The sequence below is a fragment of the Salvelinus fontinalis genome, chromosome 14 (assembly GCF_029448725.1).
Source record: "Salvelinus fontinalis isolate EN_2023a chromosome 14, ASM2944872v1, whole genome shotgun sequence".
NCBI lineage: Eukaryota > Metazoa > Chordata > Actinopteri > Salmoniformes > Salmonidae > Salvelinus > Salvelinus fontinalis.
Genome location: NC_074678.1, coordinates 14117333 through 14142103, shown reverse-complemented (window position 1 = coordinate 14142103; position 24771 = coordinate 14117333). Strand labels below are relative to the sequence as shown.

General features: G+C 44.1%; 2 protein-coding genes across 5 annotated transcripts in view; one reads left to right on the top strand and one right to left on the bottom strand.

Annotated features, from left to right (window-relative positions):
* Positions 1–2323, bottom strand: part of LOC129869519 (PH domain leucine-rich repeat-containing protein phosphatase 1-like) — a 72197-nt gene extending 69874 nt beyond the window's left edge. Inside the window, exon 1 of one of the 3 annotated variants that reach the window (XM_055943990.1) lies at positions 216–2323. In XM_055943990.1, coding sequence (XP_055799965.1) covers positions 216–1971 — 1756 coding nt within the window. In that variant the 5' untranslated portion in view covers positions 1972–2323. The remainder of the gene's footprint in view (positions 1–215) is intronic. The other 2 variants (XM_055943991.1, XM_055943992.1) reach the window with 2 other exon arrangements.
* A 10485-nt stretch (positions 2324–12808) lies between these two features.
* The window catches only part of si:ch211-191a24.3 (tensin-3), a 103170-nt gene continuing 91207 nt past the window's right edge, over positions 12809–24771 (top strand). The window contains exons 1-5 of one of the 2 annotated variants that reach the window (XM_055943987.1): positions 12809–12893; positions 16940–17104; positions 17269–17319; positions 17488–17610; positions 18647–18711. In XM_055943987.1, the coding sequence (XP_055799962.1) occupies positions 16955–17104; positions 17269–17319; positions 17488–17610; positions 18647–18711 (389 nt within the window). In that variant the 5' untranslated portion in view covers positions 12809–12893; positions 16940–16954. Of the gene's footprint in view, positions 12894–16939; positions 17105–17268; positions 17320–17487; positions 17611–18646; positions 18712–24771 lie in introns of those variants that run through there. The other variant, XM_055943988.1, reaches the window with a different exon arrangement.

The following is a 24771-nucleotide window of genomic DNA, read 5'->3' as shown; positions in this document are numbered from 1 at the left end:
TTATTTAGCACTGAAACAGTCACCTGACCCACCCAATCCTCACTCACCTTCAACACAGAAATACTAGTACACTTTATTTGAAGGGTGCCTACTTAATAACCTACATAAGGACTTAATAACAAAATCCACACATAAAACATTTATAACCAGTACATAATCATTCATTAATACCCATGATAATAAATGAGAATCACATTTTCTAAGGTCACACTCACCTGCGTAGAAGCGTATGAGACAGCCTATTTCTGGGTCCATACCCTCCTCCTGTACCCGCCACGGGTCTCCATAGCCCAGATTGGAGAGGTACTCATTCTGCATCTGCAGAGGCTTCTCATCATCCTCCAGCCTCCTCATAGCTCCACCGTGCAGCTGGGCGAAGAGGGCCGGTGCTGGGGAGGCTTTCTCTGGGCCCGGGACCCCTCTTTGCTCCCCTGAAATGACCAGGTCACGCTCAACAGCTGCTCTGCCAGTCAGAGGTCGGGCCAGTGAGTTACTGCCACTACTGCCGCAGCTTGACGGGGGATTGATCAGCCTGGGTTCTCCTCCAGTGCTACCTGTTTTTCCACCTTCATCAGCAGTGTTTTTGTCTTCCAGGTGGTTTGACTTTGATAGCCTGTTTTCAGGAGTTTTGCAGGCATCAGTTGAGGGGACGTCCATGGATTTCCCCTCCAGGGTCTGTTGCTGAGTGACAGTGGGGATGCTGGCTGAGTGTGTCGGGGAAGGGTCAAGTTCAACCTCGTCTGAGGAACTCCCAAACGGGTCCAATTCCTCTGTGGCGGAATCAAAGTTCGGGCTGAGCACTGAGGAGTTTGTCCCTAGGACAGCAGCATCACTGAGGGAGTCCCGGTGTTGGCTCGGCCGCGGACCACCGGGGCTCAAATCATCAAAGGTGCTACTCTCCATGTCTGAGCCTGAGTACAGTCCACAACTGTCGGCCCCACTCAGGCCCATGTCTGCACCCTCACTGTCATTTAGATAAACCTCAGAGGAAGAGGTGCTTGGTATCTTGTAGTCAGAAAGTAATATATTTGTTTCCAGGTAATATTGAGCATGGTTGTTATTGCTATGAAGCCGCTTGATTGGAGAGACTGGTTGGTTCTCCTTTGACCCTGAGTAGGAGATCACAGAACCTGGGTAGGAGGTCTTCACGTTGTTACTTTTATTCACACCAAGTAGGTAGTCAATATGTCCATGGCTACCATTGCAGTTACCGTTCAGGTCAACATAAGCACTTGTTTTGCGAGTCATTCTTAGTATCCCTCCACATTTACCTCCAAGCTGCCCCAGACGAGCCGCTATCTCCCCAGCGGTGGTGTCCACGGTGCATAGTACCGCCCGAGGGTAGGAGGGCGTGAGTTGGTCATGGACGTGGATACAACCCTGCTGGAGGTCAGCTCGGACCCACGCCTTGTCGTTGGGCTGGAGCTGCTTCGCCTGCTTCTGGCGAAGCAAGGTCTTTCTATCCAGGCTCAGTGTGTTGTTGACAGACGAGGCGGACAGTGTGGGTCTCACTCCCCCAACGGAGGAGACTGTGGGTGAGCTTGAGGTTGTCGAAGCTGCGGCCGAGAGGTTCCTCTTGTGCCGCCGTCTCCTGGTCAACAACGAGTTCACGCTGGTGCTGCTGACCGATACGAGGCTGTAGATGTTGGGTGTTTTACCGGTGGTCATGTTGAGATTGGCAGCACTACTGGTGGCGTTAGCAGCCTGGTTTTGATAAATCCCGTTCCGTATCGCTATGTGAAGTAGGGAGGTGGTAGCAAGTCCCAAGAGTTTTGTCTCCCCGCTCCCGCCATCATCTTCCCCCGTCGCAGTTATTTTTCCAGCGGGGAAGAGTGCACCACCACTGGCCTTTAAAAACTTGCTGCCACTTCTTATTTGTCCAATTTCCGAGTCTAATATTCCGACTGATGTTAACAGGGCATCCACCTCCACTCGGTTCCTCTCCCCAGCCACTATCCGCACACTTTCCATCTTCCGCAAGTGAATGCGCTAACGTTAGCAAGCAAGCTAACAGTAGCAACGACCACTACGAACTCCAAATAAATAAAGCTAGTTAGCTAACGTTAGTTCCGACAGGTACCCATGCAGTTTATTCGTTACATTCATTGTTCCACTTGCGTTTTCCAGCTGGCCATGGAGAAAGCAAGAGAGCTAGCCAGACCGTGCAATGTGTTTTCTTTTGCTGGCTGCTGGCGAAATCGCCGGTCAATGCCGCTCGGTTGCTATCGATACCGCCATTATAGAGGATGTTTTGCTGCGGTATGAAACCAGCCAGTCAAGCTCATTAGATATGTGAAACATTTGATGTAGCTGGCGGGATTTGTAGATTTGTTAACACCCACGAAAGCTTTATATTTATGAGATGACGTAAGGATCCCTACATGGACTTCTGGGATATGTAGTTTTCTGTATTTAACTTTTCCCTTTAAGCAGCGACATTAGCACATAGTTTCTAAACCCCGAGTCACAACATCACAACACTTCAGCAAACGCTTGTGAAGGAGACCAAGCAGACAAGGCCGGGGTTTGGGGTTAGAGATGTCAATGAGAGAAGTGAAACGTTATTCCTTAGTTGTTAATTTTCTCGAAATCGAAAGGCACAACATACGTTCGAGACAATGTTTTAAGTAGTTTAACATGTTATTACTCCAAACTCGTGAAAGTGACACGTTTTCATTTTCGTCCAAAATAACTTTATATAGGAGTGCCAATGATTTTGACGGGTTGCACATGAGTATGTACCCGATTATGTGTTTCTAGGCATGAGTTTTGATAGTCGAAGTCGCCATGGGATAACTGGGCCCAAAATCTGTCTTCTCCAGCAGATGGCGCCCAGTTTTTGTATGAGGTCAACTAGTGTCGAATTTGGTCAACAGAAAATTGAATGGTTTATTTGCTACGTGTGGCTTATTTGACCGAATAAAAGTTTCGTTATCATTATGTTGTTACGTATGGAACGCCGTTTGGGTCTTTGCGTGTCCAAAAATATACACGTCAAATAACACAATTTGATCGTTAAGTACAATTTAACTTGACACGTCAAATAACAATTTTATTATAGAATGTTGTGTGTGCTGAATTTGCATGTGCAAGCCAAGCGCCACCATTACTGTCAAAGCTGTACAATACTGCGTTGGTTATTTGTTCGAACGAATGGGAAAAACGTCTGTGTGAGCATTTGAAATTAGACCAGGATCAAACGAGCAGGATAAAAAAAAAAATGAAAATATCTTTGATACAGATGTTATTAGCAACTTCTGGGGTAGTTAGCTAGCACAAATGCAACCAGCCTGAAAACAATAACCAGTAGAAACTGCAGTCATTTTCAATATTCTTAGCAATGATTTAGGAATCCATGTGAGTAAGTATTAGCTTAAAGGTAGCCACTTGTTGTTCTCCTATTGAAATCACTAGCTAGCCCAAAACAAACGTTATAAACAGCCAGCTAGCTTCGCGTATGACTTGACCGAACAGGGTTATGTGTTGTGAAACTAGCCACAATACTGGAATTTGCGTTTCGGCTTCAAAATAAAGTCCATATTTGAAAGCGATGCAGAAGGTTACAATTGGTGGAATCATGCCATATTTAGACTACATAATCTTAAACATGGTCGGAGTGTTGGAATGTGGAGCAATGAAATGGAGTATGAGTCTACTCCCACAGAAAATAACTGGGAAGAGTTTACGCAAATATTATCGTCATAGTAGCTCTTATTGAGGGACTTTGACTGTGGGAATGTATCTACCCAGTCAGCCTATTGAGCGTATTGACATTTATATTGCACTGTACAGCCTTACCCATTGATAGTCCTCCTCAGAGTTATCAGGCTCCAAAACATCCAGGTCATATTGTTTTTCCTCTGGAATAGTGTTCTATTCACATAGTAGGTTGAATGGTACAATAAATGTGGCTCAATTCACAGTGATTTCAGGTCCCGCAATAAAAGCTATGACACTAGATGGAGGCCACGGAAGGAGTGTTGTATGGCATTGAAGCTCGTTTGGAGGTTAGTTACTACAGTGTCCAAGGAAGGGCCAGAAGTATACAGAATGGTGTCATCTGCGTAGAGGTGGATCAGAGAATCGCCCACAGCAAGAGCGACATCATTGATATATACAGAGAAAAGAGCCGGCCCGAGAATTGAACCCTGTGGTACCTCCATAGAGACTGCCAGAGGTCCGAACAACAGGCCCTCCGATTTGACACACTGAACTCTGTCTGCAAAGTAGTTGGTGAACCAGGCGCGGCAGTCATTAGAAAAACCAAGGCTATTGGGTCTGCCGATAAGAATAAGGTAATTGACAGAGTCGAAAGCCTTGGCCAGGTCGATGAAGACGGCTGCACAGTACTGTCTTTTATCGAAGGCAGTTATGATATCGTTCAGTACCTTGAGCGTGGCTGAAGTGCACCCGTGACTGGCTCGGAAACCGTATTGCACAGCGGAGAAGTTACGGTGGGATTTGAAATGGTCAGTGATCTGTTTATTAACTTGGCCTTTGTAGACTTTAGATAGGCAGGGCAGGATGGATATAGTTCTGTAACAGTTTGGGTCTAGGGTGTCACCCCCTTTGAAGAGAGGGATGACCGCGGCAGCTTTCCAATCTTTAAGGATCTCGGACGATACGAAAGAGAGGTTGAACAGGCTGGTAATAGGGGTTGCAACAATGGCGGCGGATATTTTTAGAAAGAGAGGGTGCAGATTGTCTAGCCCAGCTGATTTGTACGGTTCCAGGTTTTGCAGCTCTTTCAAAACATCTGCTATCTGGATTTGGGTGAAGGAGAAGCTGGGGAGGCTTGGGCGAGTAGCTGCGGGGGCGGGGGGCGGAACTGTTGGCCAGGGTTGGAGTAGCCAGGAGGAAGGCATGGCCAGCCGTTGAGAAATGCTTATTGAAATTTTCGATTATCATGGATTTATCGGTGGTGACCGTGTTACCTAGCCTCAGTGCAGTGGGCAGCTGGGAGGAGGTGATCTTATTCTCCATGGACTTTACAGTGTCCCAAAACTTTTTGGAGTTAGAGCTACAGGATGCAAATATCTGCTTGAAATAGCTAGCCTTTGCTTTCCTGACTGATGCGTGTATTGGTTCCTGACTTTCCTGAACAGTTTTATATCACGGGAACTATTTGATGCTATTGCAGTCCACCACAGGATGTTTTTGTGCTGGTCAAGGGCAGTCAGGTCTGGAGTGAACCAAGGGCTATATCTGTTCTTAGTTCTGCATTTTTTGAATGGGGTATGCTTATCTAAGATGGTGAGGAAATGACTTTTAAAGAATGACCAGGCATCCTCGACTGACGTGAGGAGGGCAATATCCTTCCAGGATACCCGGGCCAGGTCGATTAGAAAGGCCTGCTCGCAGAAGTGTTTTAGGGAGCGTTTGACAGCGATGAGGGGTGGTCGTTTGACCGTGGACCCATAGCGGATGCAGGCAATGAGGCAGTGATCGCTGAGATCCTGAATGAAAACAGCAGAGGTGTATTTGGAGGGCAAGTTGGTCAGGATAATGTCTATGAGGGTGCCCATGTTTACGGATTTAGTGTTGTACCTGGTGGGTTCCTTGATGATTTGTGTGAGATTGAGGGCATCTAGCTTAGATTGTAGGACTGCCGGGGTGTTAAGCATATCCCAGTTTAGGTCACCTAACAGAACGAACTCTGAAGCTAGATGGGGGGCGATCAATTCACAAATGGTGTCCAGGGCACAGCTGGGAGCGGAGGGGGGTCGATAGCAGGCGGCAACAGTGAGAGACTTATGTCTGGAGAGATTCATTTTTAAAATTAGAAGTTCGAACTGTTTGGGTATAGACCTGGAAAGTATGACAGAAATTTGCAGGCTATCTCTGCAGTAGATTACAACTCCTCCCCCTTTGGCAGTTCTATCTTGACGGAAAATGTTGTAGTTTGATATGGAAATCTCCGAATTTTTGGTGGCCGTCCTCAGCCAGGATTCAGACACGGCAAGGACATCAGGGTTGGTGGAGTGTGCTAAAGGAGTGAATAAAACAAACTTAGGGAGGAGGCTTCTGATGTTAACATGCATGAAACCAAGGCTTTTTCGATCACAGAAGTCAACAAATGAGGGTGCCTGGGGACAAGCAGGGCCTGGGTTTACCTCCACATCACCCGAGGAACAGAGGAAGAGTAGGATGAGGGTACGGCTAAAGGCTATCAAAACTGGTCACCTAGAGCGTTGGGGACAAAGAATAAAAGGAGCAGATTTCTGGGCGTGGTAGAATAGATTCAGGGCATAATGTGCAGACAGGGGTATGGTGGGGTGCGGGTACAGCGGAGGTAAGCCCAGGCACTGGGTTATGATAAGAGAGGTTGTATCTCTGGACATGCTGGTTATAATGGGTGAGGTCACCGCATGTGTGGGAGGTGGGACAAAGGAGGTATCAGAGGTATGGTGAGTGGAACTAGGGGCTTCATTGTAAACTAAAACAATAATAACTAACCTAAACAACAGTATACAAGGCATATTTACATTTGAGAGAGACATACAGCGAGGCATAAAGTAATCACAGCTGTTGATTTGGAGAGCTAGCTAAGACAACAACGGGTAAGACAACAACAGCTTATCAGCTAAAACAACAACAGGTAAAATGGCGAGTAGAGTAGACTGATACAGTGAAATAAGTATGCCCCAATGCAATTATAAAGTGTAATACAACCAGTGTGATTAACATATTTTTGTCAAACTAACAAATGATTGTATTTTGTTGAATTTATATAATAACATTATTTGTATCGCTTTCAATTAATACTTTTATTTTGAAGGTGAACCGCAAATTCCACAATTGTGGCTAATCATTATTGTGGCTAGTTTCACATAGGTGGGTCCGACCACGATTAATCAAATAAGAACTGTCTTGTAAATTATGGGTATTTTGGGTGATGACACGTAACTAGATAGTGAGCTAGCTAACTATAGCTACTGAAACAGATTATGTAGTTTTGCTATGTTTTTGGGGAAGAACATTGTTAGCATCCATCAGCTAGCTAGCTTTTTTTCTAACCAGCGCCGTCCAGAGTTTGGGGAAATGTGTCTGCGCTTGTGCGTTAGCGGCAGGTGCACGAGACAATACTTTACCAGGGTCATAGCATACGTATCGGCGAATCGTTATGACATGAAATACGAGTGATAGTGTAATCATTGTGTAATATCTACGTAAAAGAATCATGAACATGTTAAATGATTACGTGACATGGAGTAATATTCAGGTCCTGATTGATCAGCAAGCTTATTTGAAGCGTCAAATTGTGTTATTTGACATGTTTCTTTTCTGACATGCAAAGACCCAAACGGCGTTCCATAGAGTTGTGCATGGTCGCCACTAGTTGTCATGGGCACGACGTCATAAACCCCACCTATTACTACAATTTATTTTCTGAAAATGTGATTTTAAATATAATCCTAACCTTAAACACACTGCTAACCTTATATTAGGACCAAAAAGCTAATTTTTGTTTTCATTAATTTTTATGATATAACCAATTGCGTCTGTAATTGGTAACTAGTGGTAAACGTTGTGCCTGTTGTTCACGCGAGTATCTGCCCTGTCATTGGCTAGAATGGTCCCACCTGATCTTGCCTCCTTGAATATTTTGAATAGGTTTGTTAGAGCGACGACTAGAGATCTGGTCAGTATAATTGATAATCTATGGGAAATTGTAAATGTTTGTTATGGTACTTTTGCTGGATTTGTGTAATATTTCAGCTTATTTACTCGACAACTCGGAATGAACTCGACACAAATACGTGTAACTGTGTTCATGCATAAACAAATACGTTTGACATAAAATACTGTTTACATTTCTATGCCTAAATGAGCTCGCTGACTCAAACAATAGTCTTCTGGCACCATCTAATGGATACATGTCACATTACAGCCTTCCCCCCCTGCCATTTGAGGCTTCAGAGGCCTTATTTTGTGGCCAGATATAATTGTAGCTGTTAATTATATTGTTGAAGAAGCTATGAGAAAACAACTTCTTGTTTGACTAGCTGGATAGAAGCCAACTGTGAACAGAGTGTGCTAGAGAGGAGTCGTCGATAGCCTATATGCTGATATGGCGCGGTAGGAGATGGATGCTGTTTTACAGGCTCCAAACTAATTGTGCTATTGTGTGTTTTTTCACATTATTTGTAACTTATTTTGTGCATAATGTTTCTGCTACCGTCTTTTATAACTGAAAAGAGCTTCTGGATATCAGCACAGCGATTACTCACCTCGAACTGGACAAAGATTTTTTCTTTTACGAATCAGACACGAAGGATTTACTTCAGACACCAGACAAGGCCCAAATCCCTGTGATTCTCATAAAGAAGAGAAAGAGATATCGCGGACGTAGGTCGGGGTGCCTTGTAAGAATCCGACGGAGGGTGCGTAATCTGCCTCTACCATCAGTCCTATTAGCCAACGTGCAATCATTGGATAATAAAATGGATGAGCTCCGATCAAGACTATCAAATCAAATCAGAGCAAATTTATTTGTCACGTGTGCCGAATACAACAAGTGTAGACCTTACCGTGAAATGCATACTTACAGGCCCTTAACCAACAATGCAGTTCAAGAAATAGAGTTGATAAAATATTTACTAAAAAAACGAAAGGGAAATAAATCAAATCAATCAAAAAGAAACATAAGAAATGTACATAACAATAACGAGGCTATATAAAGGGGGTACCGGTACCAAGTCAATGTGCGGGAGTACAGGATAGTCAAGGTAATTTGTAAAGTGACTATGCATAGATAATAAACAGTGAGTAGCAGCAGTGTCAAACAAGGGGTGGGGGTCAATGTAGATAGTCTGTGTGGCCATTTGATTAGTTGTTCAGTAGTCTTATGGCTTGGAGTAGAAGCTGTTATGGAGCCAACGGGACATTACAGTTTTTAATATCTTATGTTTCACCGAGTAGTAGCTGAACGACGACATGGATAACATACATCTGGCTGGGTTTTCCGTGCATCGGCAAGATAGAACAGCTGCCTCCGGTAAGCAAGGGGTGGCGGTTTGTGTCTATTTGTAAATAACAGCTGGTGCACAAAATCTAATATTAAGGAAGTCTCAAGGTTTTGCTCGCCTGAAGTAGAGTACCTCATGATAAGCTGTAGACCACACTATTTACCAAGAGAGTTTTCATCTATATTTTTCGTACCTGTCTATTTACCACCACAAACCGATGCTGGCACTAAGACCTCACTCAAAGAGCTGTAAGCAAACAAGTCCCCGGCCAAGTCGGCCATAAGCAAACAAGAAAATGCTCATCCAGAGGCGGCGCTCCTAGTGGCCGGGGACTTTAATGCAGGGAAACTTAAATCCGTTTTACCTCATTTCTACCAGCATGTTACATGTGCAACCAGAGAGAAAACAACTCTAGACCACCTTTACTCCACACACGCGTACGAAGCTCTCCCTCGGCCTCCATTTGGAAAATCTGACCATCATTCTATCCTCCTGATTCCTGCTTACAAGCAAAAACTAAAGCAGGAAGTACCAGTGACTCGCTCAATTTGGAAGTGGTCAGATGACGCAGATGCTAAGCTACAGGACTGTTTTGCTAGCACAGACTGGAATGTGTTTCGGGATTCTTCAGATGGCATTGAAGGGTACACCACATCAGTCACTGGCTTCATCAATAAGTGCATCGATGACGTCGTCCCCACAGTGACCGTACATACAAACCCCATCCAGAAGCCATGGATTACAGGCAACATCTGCACTAAGCTAAAGGGTAGAGCTGCCACTTTCAAAGAGCGGGACTCTCACGCGGACACTTATAAGAAATCCAGCTATGCCTTCCGATGAACCATCAAACAGGCAAAGCATCAATATAGGCCTAAGATTGAAGCATACTGTATTGGCTCCAACGCTCGTCGGATGTGGCAGGGCTTGGAAACTATTATGGACTACAAAGGGAAGCACAGCTGCAAGCTGCCCAGTGACACAAGCCTACTAGATTAGCTAAATTACTTCTATGCTTGCTTCAAGGCAAGCAACACTGAAGCATGCATGAGACCATAAGCTGTTCCAGAAGACTGTGATCACGCTCTCTGTAGCCGATGTGAGTAAGATCTTTAAACAGGTCATCAATTAAACAGGTCAACCTCAGGGCCAGACAGATTACCAGGATGTGTACTCCAAGCATGCGCTGACCAACTGGCAAATGTCTTCACTGATATTTTCAACCTGTTCCAGACTTCCAGTCTGTAATACAAACATGTTTCAAGTAGACCACCATAGTCCCTGTGCCCAAGAACACGAAGGTAACCTGCCATAATTGACTTCCGACCCTTGGCACTCACAATGGTAGCCATGAAGTGCTTTGAAAGGCTGGTCATGGCTCACATCAACACCATTATCCCAGAAACCCTAGACCCACTCCAATTTGCATACCGCCCCAACAGATCCACAGATGATGCAATCTCTATTGAAATCTACACACAATACCCCGTAATGACAAAGCGAAAGCAGTTAAAAAAAAAAACTGGGTTACTCTCTGAGTGATGTACTGGGTTACTCTCTGAGCGATATGTATTAGGTAAAAAACATAACTTATTTACATAAGTATTCAGACCCTTTGCTATGAGACTCGAAGTTGAGCGCCGGTGCATCCTGTTGCCATGGATCATCCTTGAGATGTTTCTGAAAATTGTGGTAAATTCAATTGATTGGACATGATTTGGAAAGGCACACACCTGTCTATACAAGGTTCCACAGTTGACAGTGCATGTCAGAGCAAAAACCAAGCCATGAGGAGGAGCTTACCAGACGAGCAAAATTATTTTTATGCTCTCTTCGAGGCAAGCAACACTGAAGCATGTATGAGTGCTCCAGCTGTTCTGGACGACTGTGTGATAATGCTCTCGGTAGCCGACATGAGCAAGACCTTTAAACAGGTCAACATTCACAAAGCCGCGGGGCCAGACGGATTACCAGGATGTGGACCAACTGGCAAGTGTCTTCACTGACATTTTCAACCTCTCCCTGACTGAGTCTGTAATACCTACATGTTTCAAGCAGACCACCATAGTCCCTGTGCCCAAGGAAGCGAAGGGAAATTGCCTAAATGATTACCGCCCCGTAGCACTCACGTCGGTAGCCATGAAGTGCTTTGAAAGGCTGGTCATGGCTCCCATCAACAGCATCATCCCAGAAACCCTAGATCCACTCCAGTTTGCAGAGCGCCCTAACAGATCCACAGATCAGGCAACCTCTATTGCACTCCACACTGCCCTTTCCCACCTGGACAAAAATAACACCTACGTGAGAATGCTATTCATTGACTACAACTCAGCGTTCAACACCATAGTGCCCTCAAAGCTCATCACTAAGCTAAGGACCCTGGGACTAAACACCTCCCTCTGCAACTGGATCCTGGACTTCCTGACGGGCCACCCTCAGGTTGTAAGGGTAGGTAACAACACATCCGTCATGGTGATCCTCAACACTGGGGCCCCTCAAGGGTGCGTGCTCAGACCCCTCCTGTTCTCCCTGTTCACCCATTACTATTACTGCATGGCCAAGCACGACTCCAACACCATCATTAAGTTTGCTGACGACACAGCAGTGGTAGGCCTGATCACTGACAACGATGAGACAGCCTTTAGGGAAGAGGTCATAGACCTGGCAGTGTGGTACCAGGATAACAACCTCTCCCTCAACATGATCAAGGCAACGGAGGTGATTGTGGACTGCAGGAAAAGGAGGACCGAGCACACTCTCTCTCTCTCTTTCATTGACAGGGCTGTATTGGAGCAAGTTGAGCGCTTCAAGTTCCTTGGTGTCCACATCACCAACAAACTATCAATATCCAAACACACCAAGACAGTCATGAAGAGGGCACAACAACACCTATTCCCCCTCAGGAGACTGAAAAGATTTGGCAATGGTCCTCAGATCCTCAAAAAGTTCTACAGCTGCACCATCGAGAGCATCCTGACTGGTTGCATCACCGCCTGGTATGGCAACTGCTCGGCCTCCGACCACAAGGCACTACAGAGGGTAGTGCGTATGGCCCAGTACTTCACTGGGGCCAAGCTTCGTGCCATCCAGGACCTCTATACCAGGCGGTGTCAGAGGAAGGCCCTGAAAATTGCCAAAGACTCCACCCACCCTAGTCATAGATGGTTCTCTCTGCTACCGCACAGCAAGCGGTACCGGAGCACCAAGTCCCCCCCCCCTCTACCTACATGTACATATTACCTCATTAACCTTGACTAACCTGTGCCCCCGCACACTTTTAGTTTATTGTTGCTCTTTAATTATTTGTTATTTTTCTATTTTCTTCTTTATTATACATTTTTTTACTTCAGTTTATTTTAGTAAATACTTTCTTAACACTTATTTTTCTTACCACTGCATTGTTGGCTTGTAAGTAAGCATTTCACTGTACACCTGTTGTATTCGGCGCATGTGACAAAATACAAATGTATTTTATTGGATTTTATTTGCTCCGAAGGTAGTGATGTGCCTAAGTAAGAAAGTAATAAAAGCCATGCACAGCACGTACGTTGGCACACACACACACACACACACACACACACACACACACACACACACACACACACACACACACACACACACACACACACACACACACACACACACACACACACACACACACACACACACTGAATCAGCAGCAGTCAATAGATGTCATTACTTGAAAAGGCAGGGGCAAAGTGCAATTTAAACCAACTACAGTAAATCTATCTCTCTCTCTCTCTCTCTCTCTCTCTCTCTCTCTCTCTCTCTCTCTCTCTCTCTCTCATACATAGTCTCCACCCCTACACCGTCCCAACCCTTTCTCTCTCACACACAGTAGACATATAAAAGTGCAGTAGATATTCTTTGGGGATTTCACAGTTGATAGGAGCCCGCTATTAGGTAAGCCTCTCTGCTTTCTCGTGTTTGTGTACATGTGCGTGCAAACGTGTGTGTGCTGTCTCTGTGCAGTAAGCTCTCTCCCTCTAGTGTTAACTAACACTGATTCAGTGAGGTGGAAGTCATGATAAGCTGCTCTTAGTAAAAGTGTTTTAGCTGCCTACTGCTCTACGCCCGGGGTTGAGGAGTTCTATTTCAACACTTGAATTGGCCATTGAATTTCCCCATTGGAGTTCAGTTCATTTTGTGTAATGACAAGTGGAATTGAGATGGAATTGATCCAAATCTTGTTTCTAATTAGATAAATAGAAGAAGTGAATGATAGAAAGAGGGGATTCAGACAGTCATAAACCACACCTTGGGGTTAAGATATGCAGAGGGATAGAAAGGGGAAGAAAGACATTGTGGAGCCTCAAGCCTCACAGTTGGCACGTTGCTTGAGCATTTCCAGGGCCATGAAGACTCATGGGTAATGATGTTTATTAGTGAAGTGGAGACTAAGAAGATATTATACTGAGTTGTCTCTTGTTGTACTAATATTAAAGGGGCCAGCCTGTGGGATTGAGGTTCACTGCCAACTTGTGCTATCCATTAAAGAAAGAAAAGAATAGACAAAGGGAGAAATGACGTCTCTGATACATTTTGGGACACATTCCTCACAAACGTGAGGTAAAAACCACCTAATTAGACATGGTTAGTTTGGTTTGTGGACTACTCTACACTGAGAACACCCTATGGCATGTGTGTGTGTCAATCACTTTTTTCTCAAGTAGAGCAGAGACAAATATAGGGGGTACTGGTCTAAAAGTGTTCAATAAACAGACAAGTAGTATTAGAATTGAGGCTTGGCTAATGTAGTTAGACTGAGGCATTTGCCTGTAGTATTTACATTGCCTTGATATTGGTGTTTGAGAGAGGACGAGAGTGTTTGTAATTTATCATCTCTTTGACATCATCACTGGAGGCAGTGATTCCGTCTGATGTTTTCATTACAGGACACGTGTGACATCATCAGCATTATGTAGGGTCCTCAGCACTGTATGTCTGACTGATGTTGTTATCTAAACACACACAAGTTCCACTAGGACTGTACATAGGGCCCAAGGACAGGGCAGGCAGCCAGGCAAGCAGCCAGTCAGCCAGCCAGTCAGTCTAGCACAGGTTCCAGCTGGATATGTTGAAAATGTAAAACAACCTTTATTGACACAATTACATTGTTTTACATGAGAGAGAGAGAGAGAGAGAGAGAGAGAGAGAGAAGCCCACACACACTACCGTTCAAAAGTTTGGGGTCACTTAGAAATGTCCTTGTTTTTGAAAGAAAAGCACATTTTTTGTCCATTAAAATAAGATCAAATTGATCAGAAATACAGTGTAGACATTGTTAATGTTGTAAATGACTATTGTAGCTGGAAACAGCTGATTTTTAATGGAATATCTACAATAGCGTTCTTGGCAGAGTTGCAAAGAAAAAGCCTTATCTCAGACTGGCAAATAAAAAGAAAAGATTAAGATGGGGAAAAGAACACAGACACTGGACAGAGGAACTCTGCCAAGAAGGCCAGCATCCCGGAGTTACCTCTTCACTGCTGACATTGAGACTGGTGTTTTTTGGGTACTATTTAATGAAGCTGCCAGTTGAGGACTTGTGAGGCATCTGTTTCTCAATCTAGACACTCTAAATGTACTTGTCCTCTTGCTCAGTTGTTCACCGGGGTCTCCCACTCCTCTTTCTATTCTGGTTAGAGCCAGTTTGCACTGTTTTGTGAAGGGAGTAGTACACAGTGTTGTACGAGATCTTCAGTTTCTTGCCAATTTCTCTCAAGGAATAGCCTTAATTTCTCAGAACAAGAATAGACTGACGAGTTTCAGAAGAAAGGTCTTTGATTCTGGCCATTTTGAGACTGTAATTGAACCCACAAATACTGATGCTCCAGATACTCAACTAGTCTAAAGAAGGCCAGTTTTATTGCTTCTTTAATCAGGACAACAGTTTTCAGCTGTGCTAACATAATTGCAAAAGGGTTTTCTAATGATTAATTTGCCTTTTAAAATTATAAACTTGGATTAGCTAACACAACGTGCCATTAGAACACAGGAGTGATGGTTGCTGATAATGGGCCTCTGTACGCCAATGTAGATATTCTATAAAAAAATCAGCCGTTTCCAGCTACAATAGTCACTTACAACATTAACAATGTCTACACTGTATTTCTGATGGACAACATTAACAATGTCTACACTGTATTTAATGGACAAAAAAATTGCTTTTCTTTCAAAAACAAGGACATTTCTAGGTGACCTCAAACGTTTGAACGATAGTGTACAAGAGAAACACACACACACACACACGTGCATGTGTGTGCCGTGTAGGTCTTTTATGTGTGTGTGTGGGTTTAAGGTGTTTCCAGTCTTTCTCACTTTGGCATGGCAGAGTTGTCAGAGTGTCTGTGGAGACTGTCGCCGGGCCTGGCAGCAGCATGCACCACCTCGTGTTCTGGTGAAATTGACTGTAACCATGTTTACTCTGCTGCTGTATCCTGATCACGTGGTCAGGGTAAAATAAAGGTTGGCCCAGCCACCTGACTCACTCTAGGCCCTGTCTCAGTCTGGCCCTTCCTGCCTGTGTCTGTCTCTGTCTCTGTGTCTGTGTGCCTCTGTGTGTGTGTGTGCCTCTGTGTGTGTGTGTGTGTGTTGTAGATATGTTGTAACATGTATGTAAAAGATTGTTACATGCAGGTCTAGAGTTCAGAGGCAGGATGAATGGGTGAGTTTATACAGCCAGAGAGGTGTGAGAGGGAAGAAATTAGACTGCCCACAGTTACTCTAAAAACACGTTCTTATTTCAATTCTAATCACTCTCACTTTTACAAGTTTTGCATCTGACATATTCATAGGTCAAACAATTATAAATATGTTCAGATATATTAAGATAAAGACAGATAAACCATTTTCAGACTTGAAACTATTGCTGGTTTTGTTGAGGAAGAATTAGCATGGACTGCAGTATCTGATGTGAATCACTTCAGAGAGTGAGTAGGTACAGGAGTGTCTGGATGACTTCATTCATGTTTTGGGCACTCGGCAGACATCATCATCCTTCCAGACACAGCCTCATCCACTTCTGGTGGTGTTTGTGTCTCTGCGTGCGTGAGTGTGTGCATGTATTTATGACTGAATGAGTGAATGAGAGGTTATGGAGGGTTTATGACTAATCTGTTACATTAACTCTAATCGTTTCATTTGTAAGCTCCCGATTCCACATTCACTGAGCATGACTTCCCGTCAAAGGATTTAAGACTAAAGAATTAGCTAATACGCATGACTAAATGTGAAATCATATACAGAATTAGGATGTTAATTTGAGCCAGTTTGCTACAGCAGCAAAATAATCCTGCAGCACCAGGAAATGTGAATTATTATGTGGATTATAATTAATGGATTTTTTTTAGGGGTTGATGCATTTTTCATCTGAAATTTCAAAGTGGACATTTTTAATTTCAGAAGCCTTTTTAAACCTCAAATACACTACAAGGAACTACAAGGAAAGTTCCCCTGCAACAGGGTGATCAAATTAATATCCTAAATCTGTATCGCTGTGTTGGCAAAAAAGGACTTCCCGTTAGCATTGAGTTTCAGGGGCATAATGTCTCAAACTTCAGTCGTGTGTAGTGAAGGTCTGCTGAGTCAAAGTGAAACTGAACACTCCCGCCACGTAGGTCAGTCTGTGTGTAACTGATGTGCCAACCTGCCACGTAGGTGCAGCCCAGTGAGTGGTAGTGGTCTGTATGTTTAACCCCCTATTATTATATCTGGGTAGTTTTACAGAGATAAGAGTGTGTATGTGAAACTCTCTCTCTCTCTCTCTCTCTCTCTTGGTTTCTCTATCCCTTTCCCCCTCCCATTTCTCTACCCCCCTCCTCTCTCTCTCTCTCTCTCTCTGTGTCTCTGTCTCTGTCTCTCTCAATTCAATTAGATTTTCAAAGGTGCTTTATTAGCATGGGAAACATGAAATAAACAATCACAAATCACTCTCTCCCTCTCATCAGTCTAATATCCCAGTCATGGAGGAGGGATACAGAATTGACCTGGACTACATCACGGAGCGCATCATCACCGTATCCTTCCCTCAGGCATGCCCAGACCAGACCTACCTCCAGAACCTGCGTGATATCACACAGATGCTCAAATCCAAACATGGCCACAACTACATGGTGAGGAATGGAGGGGCTATAGACCACTAAAAGTGGTAGAGTCTGGCTAATAATTGATCTACACACCCATCCTCATCATTGTCTTCCTCATCTCCCTCTTCCCTCCCTCAGTAGTTAATGAGCTACAGAAAAAATTGTCTAAAATGTGTATTTTATTTCCCAAGGTGATCAACCTCTCAGAGAAGAATGATAGCCTGACCCAGATGAACCCCAAGGTGAAATTAATACTGTAGCTATTGCCTCTGTGTGTACTACTCAAGTAGTACACACAGAGTACTTAACAAAAGCCTTCAGATCTCAAGAAAGGTTATTAATCAAGGTTATTGTATGCGTGCGTGCGTGCGTGCGTGCGTGCGTGCGTGTGTGTGTGTGTTTTGTCTCAGGTGTTGGACACGGGCTGGCTAGAGCTGCTGGCCCCGTCCATGGAACAGATGTGTGGTGTGTGTAAGACCATGGATAACTGGCTCCACTCACACACACAGCATGTTCTGGTCATGCACTGTCGGGTAGGAATCACACACACACAGACACACAAAGAAAAAGTAAACGCACATATTATTATTAACATGGTAACACTTTTGCCTCCCGGGTGGCGCAGTGGTCTAGGGCACTGCTTCGCAGTGCTAACTGCGCCACCAGAGTCTCTGGGTTCGCCCCCAGGCTCTGTCGCAGCCGGCCGCGACCGGGAGGTCCGTGGGGCGACGCACAATTGGGCTAGCGTCGTCCGGGTTGGGGAGGGTTTGGCCGGTAGAGATTTCCTTGTCTCATCGCGCTCCAGCGACTCCTGTGGCGGGCTGGGCGCAGTGCGCGCTAACCAAGGGGGCCAGGTGCACGGTGTTTCCTCCGACACATTGGTGCGGCTGGCTTCCGGGTTGGAGGCGCGCTGTGTTAAAGAAGCAGTGCGGCTTGGTTGGGTTGTGCCTCGGAGGACGCATGGCTTTCGACATTCGTCTCTCCCGAGCCCGTACGGGAGTTGTAGCGATGAGACAAGATAGTAATTACTAGCGATTGGATACCACGAAAATTGGGGAGAAAAGGGGAGAAAAAAACAAAAACAAAAAAAAAAAAACATGGTAACACTTTTTTGGGATAGTGCTCTACAGACTATCTACTAACCCTAACCCTAGCCCTAACCCCTAACACTAACACTAACACAAACCATAACCCTAACCCTAGCCCTAACCCCTAACACTAACACAAACCCTAACCCTAGCCCTACCCCTAACACAAACCCTAACCCCTAAGCCTAAAATACAGTTTTTACAATTGAGGCAAAATATCCTCACTTCTCAGAAGTTTTGCTGGTTTACTATTCTTGTGAGGACTTCTAGTACTCCCAAGTATAGTAACACACACACACACACACACACACACACACACACACACACACACACACACACACACACACACACACACACACACACACACACACACACACACACACACACACACACACAGGCTTATTAGACACACCCAGCATTTCTACCTCTCCTTGCTCTTCTTTTGACCTCCTGACCTGTGTCTTGGCTCCGGCCCCTACAGGGTGGTCAAGGCAGAGTCGGGGTGATGGTGGCCTCCTACATCCACTTCAGCAGCATATCAGCAAGGTAACACTGATGTTAACAATATCATTTTTACTGAAACGGATCCAGGGGAAGCTAGCCTAAATGTCAGGGTTGGGAATGTAACGATTATGGGCACTGGCCAGCCAGGCTAGTAGTCCGCTATTTCTAAAGTCCGGTTAACATTTGGGTAAAAAAATCTATGCCTTGAGATGTTTGAAAAGGCAAAATGTCACTGGCCTGGCTAGCCCCTTAACTCTGGGAGACCTGAAGGCTACATCCTGTATCCTGGAAACATATTTACCAGCCTTCTAGTTTACCTATTCCTGATCAACTTTTCCCATCACCGAAGGCAAATCTATCATCCGGAATACTTTACTAGTCATTACGGGTTATAAAATGTGTGAATATAGACGTTTATATTCAACTTTTCACAAGTGTACTGAATTTACTCCGTATCTCTCTAAATGTGCGTTGCCATCTGGGATCAAGTGGTAATCTTGTGTGGAAACTACTATGGAGTATGGGGATTAGGGGTGAGCTTCGAATATGTGGATTTAAATGTTCATTTTATCATAGTTCACACATTGTACTGTACTTACTGGTAAGGCATTCCGTATTATAGATTTGCCTTCTGTGACTGAGAAAGTTTTGGGGAAATAGGTCAACCAGAGGGCTGGTGAATATGTTTTGGGGATATGGGATATAGCCTTCATCAATGGGAGCCTCATGTGTACAGATCTCCTGGAGCGACGATGCTATGGCCTGGCAGGCTAGTTTTGCAAAAGAAATTCTAGCCCAGTCTAAAAAGTGCAAGCCTCAAACATTCCTGGCATATCTTGCATTTGTCTCCTCTTTGAACAAATACAGTGTCCTGGATAGGCCTACATATCAGAAGAGAAGAAGATAGCTTTCTATGATTATCAGGATCAGTTTTCCAAATAAACATGATTGATTACCCATCTAGCTATCCAAATCCTGAAAGGAAAGAGTAGCCATGTAGAATTAATGTAGGGTAAAGTACAGTGCTAAAGCTACAGTAAAAGCGATACTAAAACTGTATGCTAATACTATACTAAAGCTACAGATGTAGGATCTTCATTTGAGACAATTTGCTACAGCAGCAAAATAATCCCGCAGCACCAGGAAATGCGAATTATTATGTGGATTATAATTAACAGACATTTTTGTAGGGATTTATACATTTTTTGTAAGTAAAAATCAAGTCTGAAATTTCAAAGTGGAAATTACAAACTTTAGAAGCCTTTTTAAACCTAAAATACACTACAAGTTTTGCATTGCAGGAAAGTTCTCCTGCAACAGGGTGATCAAACTAAGATCCTACATCTGTACAGTATCCACCTCTCCTCAGAAATGCAGAGAGAGGAGCGTTTATTACAAACATGGCTTGTATTGTTTCTAATGTAATGTTTCATATGAAAGAAAACCAGCGACACAGTTATACTGTATAATAGCTTGAAAAGGATCGGGGTCTGTATTCATAAAGCGTCTCAGAGTAGGAGTGCTGGTCCAGGATCAGTTTTGCCTTGTAGATTATAATGAATGGACAGCGGGCCTGAACCTAGTTCAGCACTCCTACTACGCTGTATGAATACGGGCTCTGATGGACAGTCATTCAGTCAGTACGAGACAAAGGGCAGGAAAGTTGATTACGGAGACTTTGAAATGTATACTGTTACCAACCATTGTATAGATTTTGGGCAGGGATCATGTTGCCAGGGGTTACCTGTGTAAAGGGGAGGGGTTAACTTAACCCATGTAGAACAAAATCAAATCAGATTTTATTGGTCACGTACACAGTTTAGCAGGTGTTATGGCAGTTGCAGTGAAATGCTTATATTCATTGTTCCTATCAATCAATGCAGTAAATGTCAAACAAGCACACAATAATCAAAATTAAAAGATTATCACAAATTTAGTTCAGCAGAAGATACTATATATAAATATACTGAACAAAAATATAAACTCAACATGTAAAGTGTTGGTCCCATGGATGGAATAATAGATCCCAGAAATGTTCAAAATTCACAAAAAGTTTATTTCTCTCAAATTTTGTGCACAAATTTGTTTACATTCTTGTTAGTGAGCATTTCTCATTTTCCAAGATAATCCATCGACCTGACAAGTGTGGCATTATCAAGAAGCTGATTTAAACATTATAATCATTACACATGTGCACATTGTGCTGGGGACAATGAAAGGCCACTCTAAAATGTGCAGTTTTGTCACACAACAAAATGCCACAGATGTCTCAAGTTTTGAAGGAGCATGCAATTGGCATGCTGACTGCAGGAATGTCCACCAGAGCTGTTGCCAGATAAATGAATGTTCATTTCTCTATCATAAGCCGCCTACAACGTCGTTTTAACGAATTTGGCAGTACGTCCACCCAGCCTCACAACCGCAGACCATGTCTGAGACCAGCCACCCGTACAGCTGATGAAAATGTGGGTTTGCACAACTGAAGAATTTTTGCGCAAACTGTCAGAAACTGTCTCAGAGAAGCTCATCTGCATGAACGTCGTCCTCACCAGGGTCTTGACCTGACTGCAGTTCGGCATCTTAACTGATATCAGTTGGTAAATTCTCACCTTTGATGGCCACTGGCAGGCTGCAGAAGTTTCTCTTCGTGGATGAATCCTGGTTTCAACTGTACTGGGCAGATGACAGACAGCGTGTGTGGCATCATGTGGGAAAGCGGTTTGCTGATGTCATTGTTGTGAACAGAGTGCCCCATGGTGGAGGTGGGGTTATGGTATGAGCACACACAAGCTACTGACAACGAACACAATTGCATTTTATCAATGGCAATTTGAATGCACAGAGATACCGTGACGAGATTCTGAGGCCCATTGTCTTGTCATTCATCCGCAGCCATCAACTCATGTTTCAGCATGATAATGCACGGCCCCATGTCACAAGGATCTGTACACAATTCCTGGAAGCTGAAAATGTCCCAGTTCTTCCATGGCCTGCATACTCACCAGACATGTCACCCATAGAGCATGTTTGGGATGCTCTGGATCAACGTATACAACAGCATGTTCCAGTTCCCACCAATATCCAGCAACTTCACACAGCCATTGAAGAGGAGTGGAAGAGGAGATGTGTCCCGCTGCATGAGGCAAATGGTCACACCAGATACTGACGGGTTTTCTGATCCATGCCCCTACCTTTTTTTTAAGGTATCTGTGACCAACAGATGCATATCTGTATTCCGTCATGTGAAATCCATAGATTAGGGCTTAATGAATTTATTCAAATTGACTGATTTCCTTATATAAACTGTAACCCAGTAAAACCTTTGAAATTGATTAATGTTGTGTTTATATTTTTGTTCAGTGTAGTGTGTAGACATTATTAAAGTGATCAGTGTTCAATGATTATGTACATAAGGCATCATTCCCCAAGGTGCCGGGTAGAGTACCCAGTGGTACCCGGCTAGGGGCAGAGTAGGATACTGGACAGGGGGTAGAGTACTGTGCAGAGACCGTTTAGTGGTGGCTGTTTATCAGTCTCTCGGTCCCAGCTTTGATGCACCTGTACTGTCTCCGCCTTCTAGATGGAAGTGGGGTGCACAGGCCGTGTTTTGGGTGGCTGAGGTCCTTGATTAACTTCTTGGCCTTGCTGTGACACCGGGTACTGTAGATGTCCTGGAGGGCAGGCAGTGTGGCCCCGATGGTGCGTTGGGCTGACCGCACCACCCTCTGGAGAGCCCTGTGGTTGCAGACGGTGCAATTGCTGTACCAGGGGGTGATACAGCCCAACCAGATGCTCTCAATGATGCATCTGTAGAAGTTTGTGAGGGTCTTAGGGGCCAAGCCAAATTATTGCGCCTTCTTCACCACACTGTTGGTGTGAAGGGAACATTTCAGTTTCCAAAGATTATTTTCCTGTCACCACTCTGCCAAGGCACTCACCTCCTCACCTTCTCTATGTAGTCTCATCAATGTTGGTAATCAGGCCTACCACTTGTGCCGTCAGCAAACTTGATGATTGTGTTGGAGAAGTACGTGGTCATGCTGTCATGGGTGAACAGGGAGTAAAGGAGGATGCTGAGCATGCACCCATGTAGGGACCGCGTGTTCAGGATCAGCGTGGCGGAGGTGTCGTTTCCTAACTTCACCACCTGGGGTCGGCCCTTCATGAAGTCCAGGATCCAGTTGCACGGGGAGGGGTTCAGACCTGAGATTGGAAGCACATAGTACTTTTGAGTGTCGGGGGTACATGTCGCCGGCTGTCTTGTTTCTTCGAAGCAGGGGAAGAAGTTATTTAGCTTGTCCGGAAGCGAGGTGTCAGTGTCTGTGACGTGTCTGGCTTCTTTTTTTTTTTACGTGTTTGTCTGGAGTCCCTGCCACATGCGTCTCGTGTCTGAGCTGTTTTATAGCGACTCCACTGTCTCTGTACTAACGTTTTGCCTCTTTGATTGCCTTACGGAGGTCATAGCTGGTCTGTTTGTACATGTCAATGTTCCCAGTCACCTTGCCATGGTTAAATGGGATGGTTCGCGCTTTCAGTTTTGCACAAAGGCTGCAATTAAGTTTGGATTTAGTTCTAATCGTCACAGTAAGAACAACGTTCCCCATGAACTTCCTGATGAACCCAGTCTGTAATGATGACGCCGTGAGTCAAGAAGCAGATGCAGGTAAAACGTTTAATGAAAACAACAAACATGAAACAAGACAGCGTAACAGAAGCGAGGTAATATGAACACAGGTGCAATACCAACTGAGGAATGAACAAAAGGAAGGGACCTATAAAGGGGAGGTAATGAGGTCCAGGTGTGAATCATAACGATAAGTGCCAGGTGTGCGCAATGATGATTGTCAGGACCGGTAGCTAGTATTCTGGCGACGATGGCATACCGGAGGGGATGAGCAGGAGTAGACATGACAGAGTCATCAAGTCACGGTATACTTCGATATTATTCCCAGAGGCGACCCGAAACATATCCCAGTCCACGTGATCAAACCAATCTTGAAACATAGATTCCAATTGGTGAGACCAACGTTGAACAGTCATTACCCCGGGTGCTTCCGGATTTAGTTTCTGTTTATTGGCGGGGAGGAGCAGGATGGAGGTGTGGTCAGATGGAGGGCCTTGTAGTCATCCCGGAAGGGAGAGTGGCAATGGTTAAAAATGTTCACGCAGGAAAGGAGATGTGTTGATAGAATTTTGGGAGTGTTTTCCTCAGATGTCCTTTATTAAAGTCCCCAGCTACAATAAATATAGCCTCAGGATATGCAGTTTCCAGTTTGTGTAAAGTCAAGTGTAGTTCCTTGAGAGCCGTCGTCGCTGTGTCGGCCTGTTCGGGGAATGTACTAAACACTGACTATAACCAAAGAATTTCTGGTCCAATATCTGGTGAGTGACTGCCAATCTAATGTCCCAAAGCTATTTTTAGCTGCAGGTAATAGTACTAGAAACGTTCTGAGCAAATAATGCAAGAAATAACAACAAAATCAAAATTCTGCCAAGTTGGCTAGGAGCTAGAAACAGGGCGACTGTGTCTGTCGGCGCCATGCTACATACATATAGAATATACTGTAGATGCCTACATAACATGTAGGTATGTACAGTGCCTTCATAAAGTATTCATACCCTTTGGCTTATTCTACATTGTTGTGTTACAGCCTGAATTCAAAATGTATTAAATTGATTGTTTTCTCACCCGTCTACACACAATATCCCATAATGATAAAGTCAACACATGTTTTTAGACATTTTTGCAAACTTATTGAAAATGAAATACTGAAATATATAATTTACATAAGTATTCACACCCCTAAATCAATACATGTTAGAATAAATTTTGGCAGCGATTAAAGATGTACATTTTTATGGGTATGACTCTAAGAGCTTTGTACACCTGGATTGTACAATATTTGCGCATTATTCTTTTAAAGGTTATTCAAGCTCTGTAAAGTTGGTTGTTGATCATTGCTAGACAGATATTTTGATAGATAGATTTTCAAGCCAATTTAAGTCAAAACTTTACCTAGGCCACTCAGGAACATTCAATGTCATCTTAGTAAGCAACTCCAGTGTATATTTGGCCTTCTGTTTTAGATTATTATCCTGTTG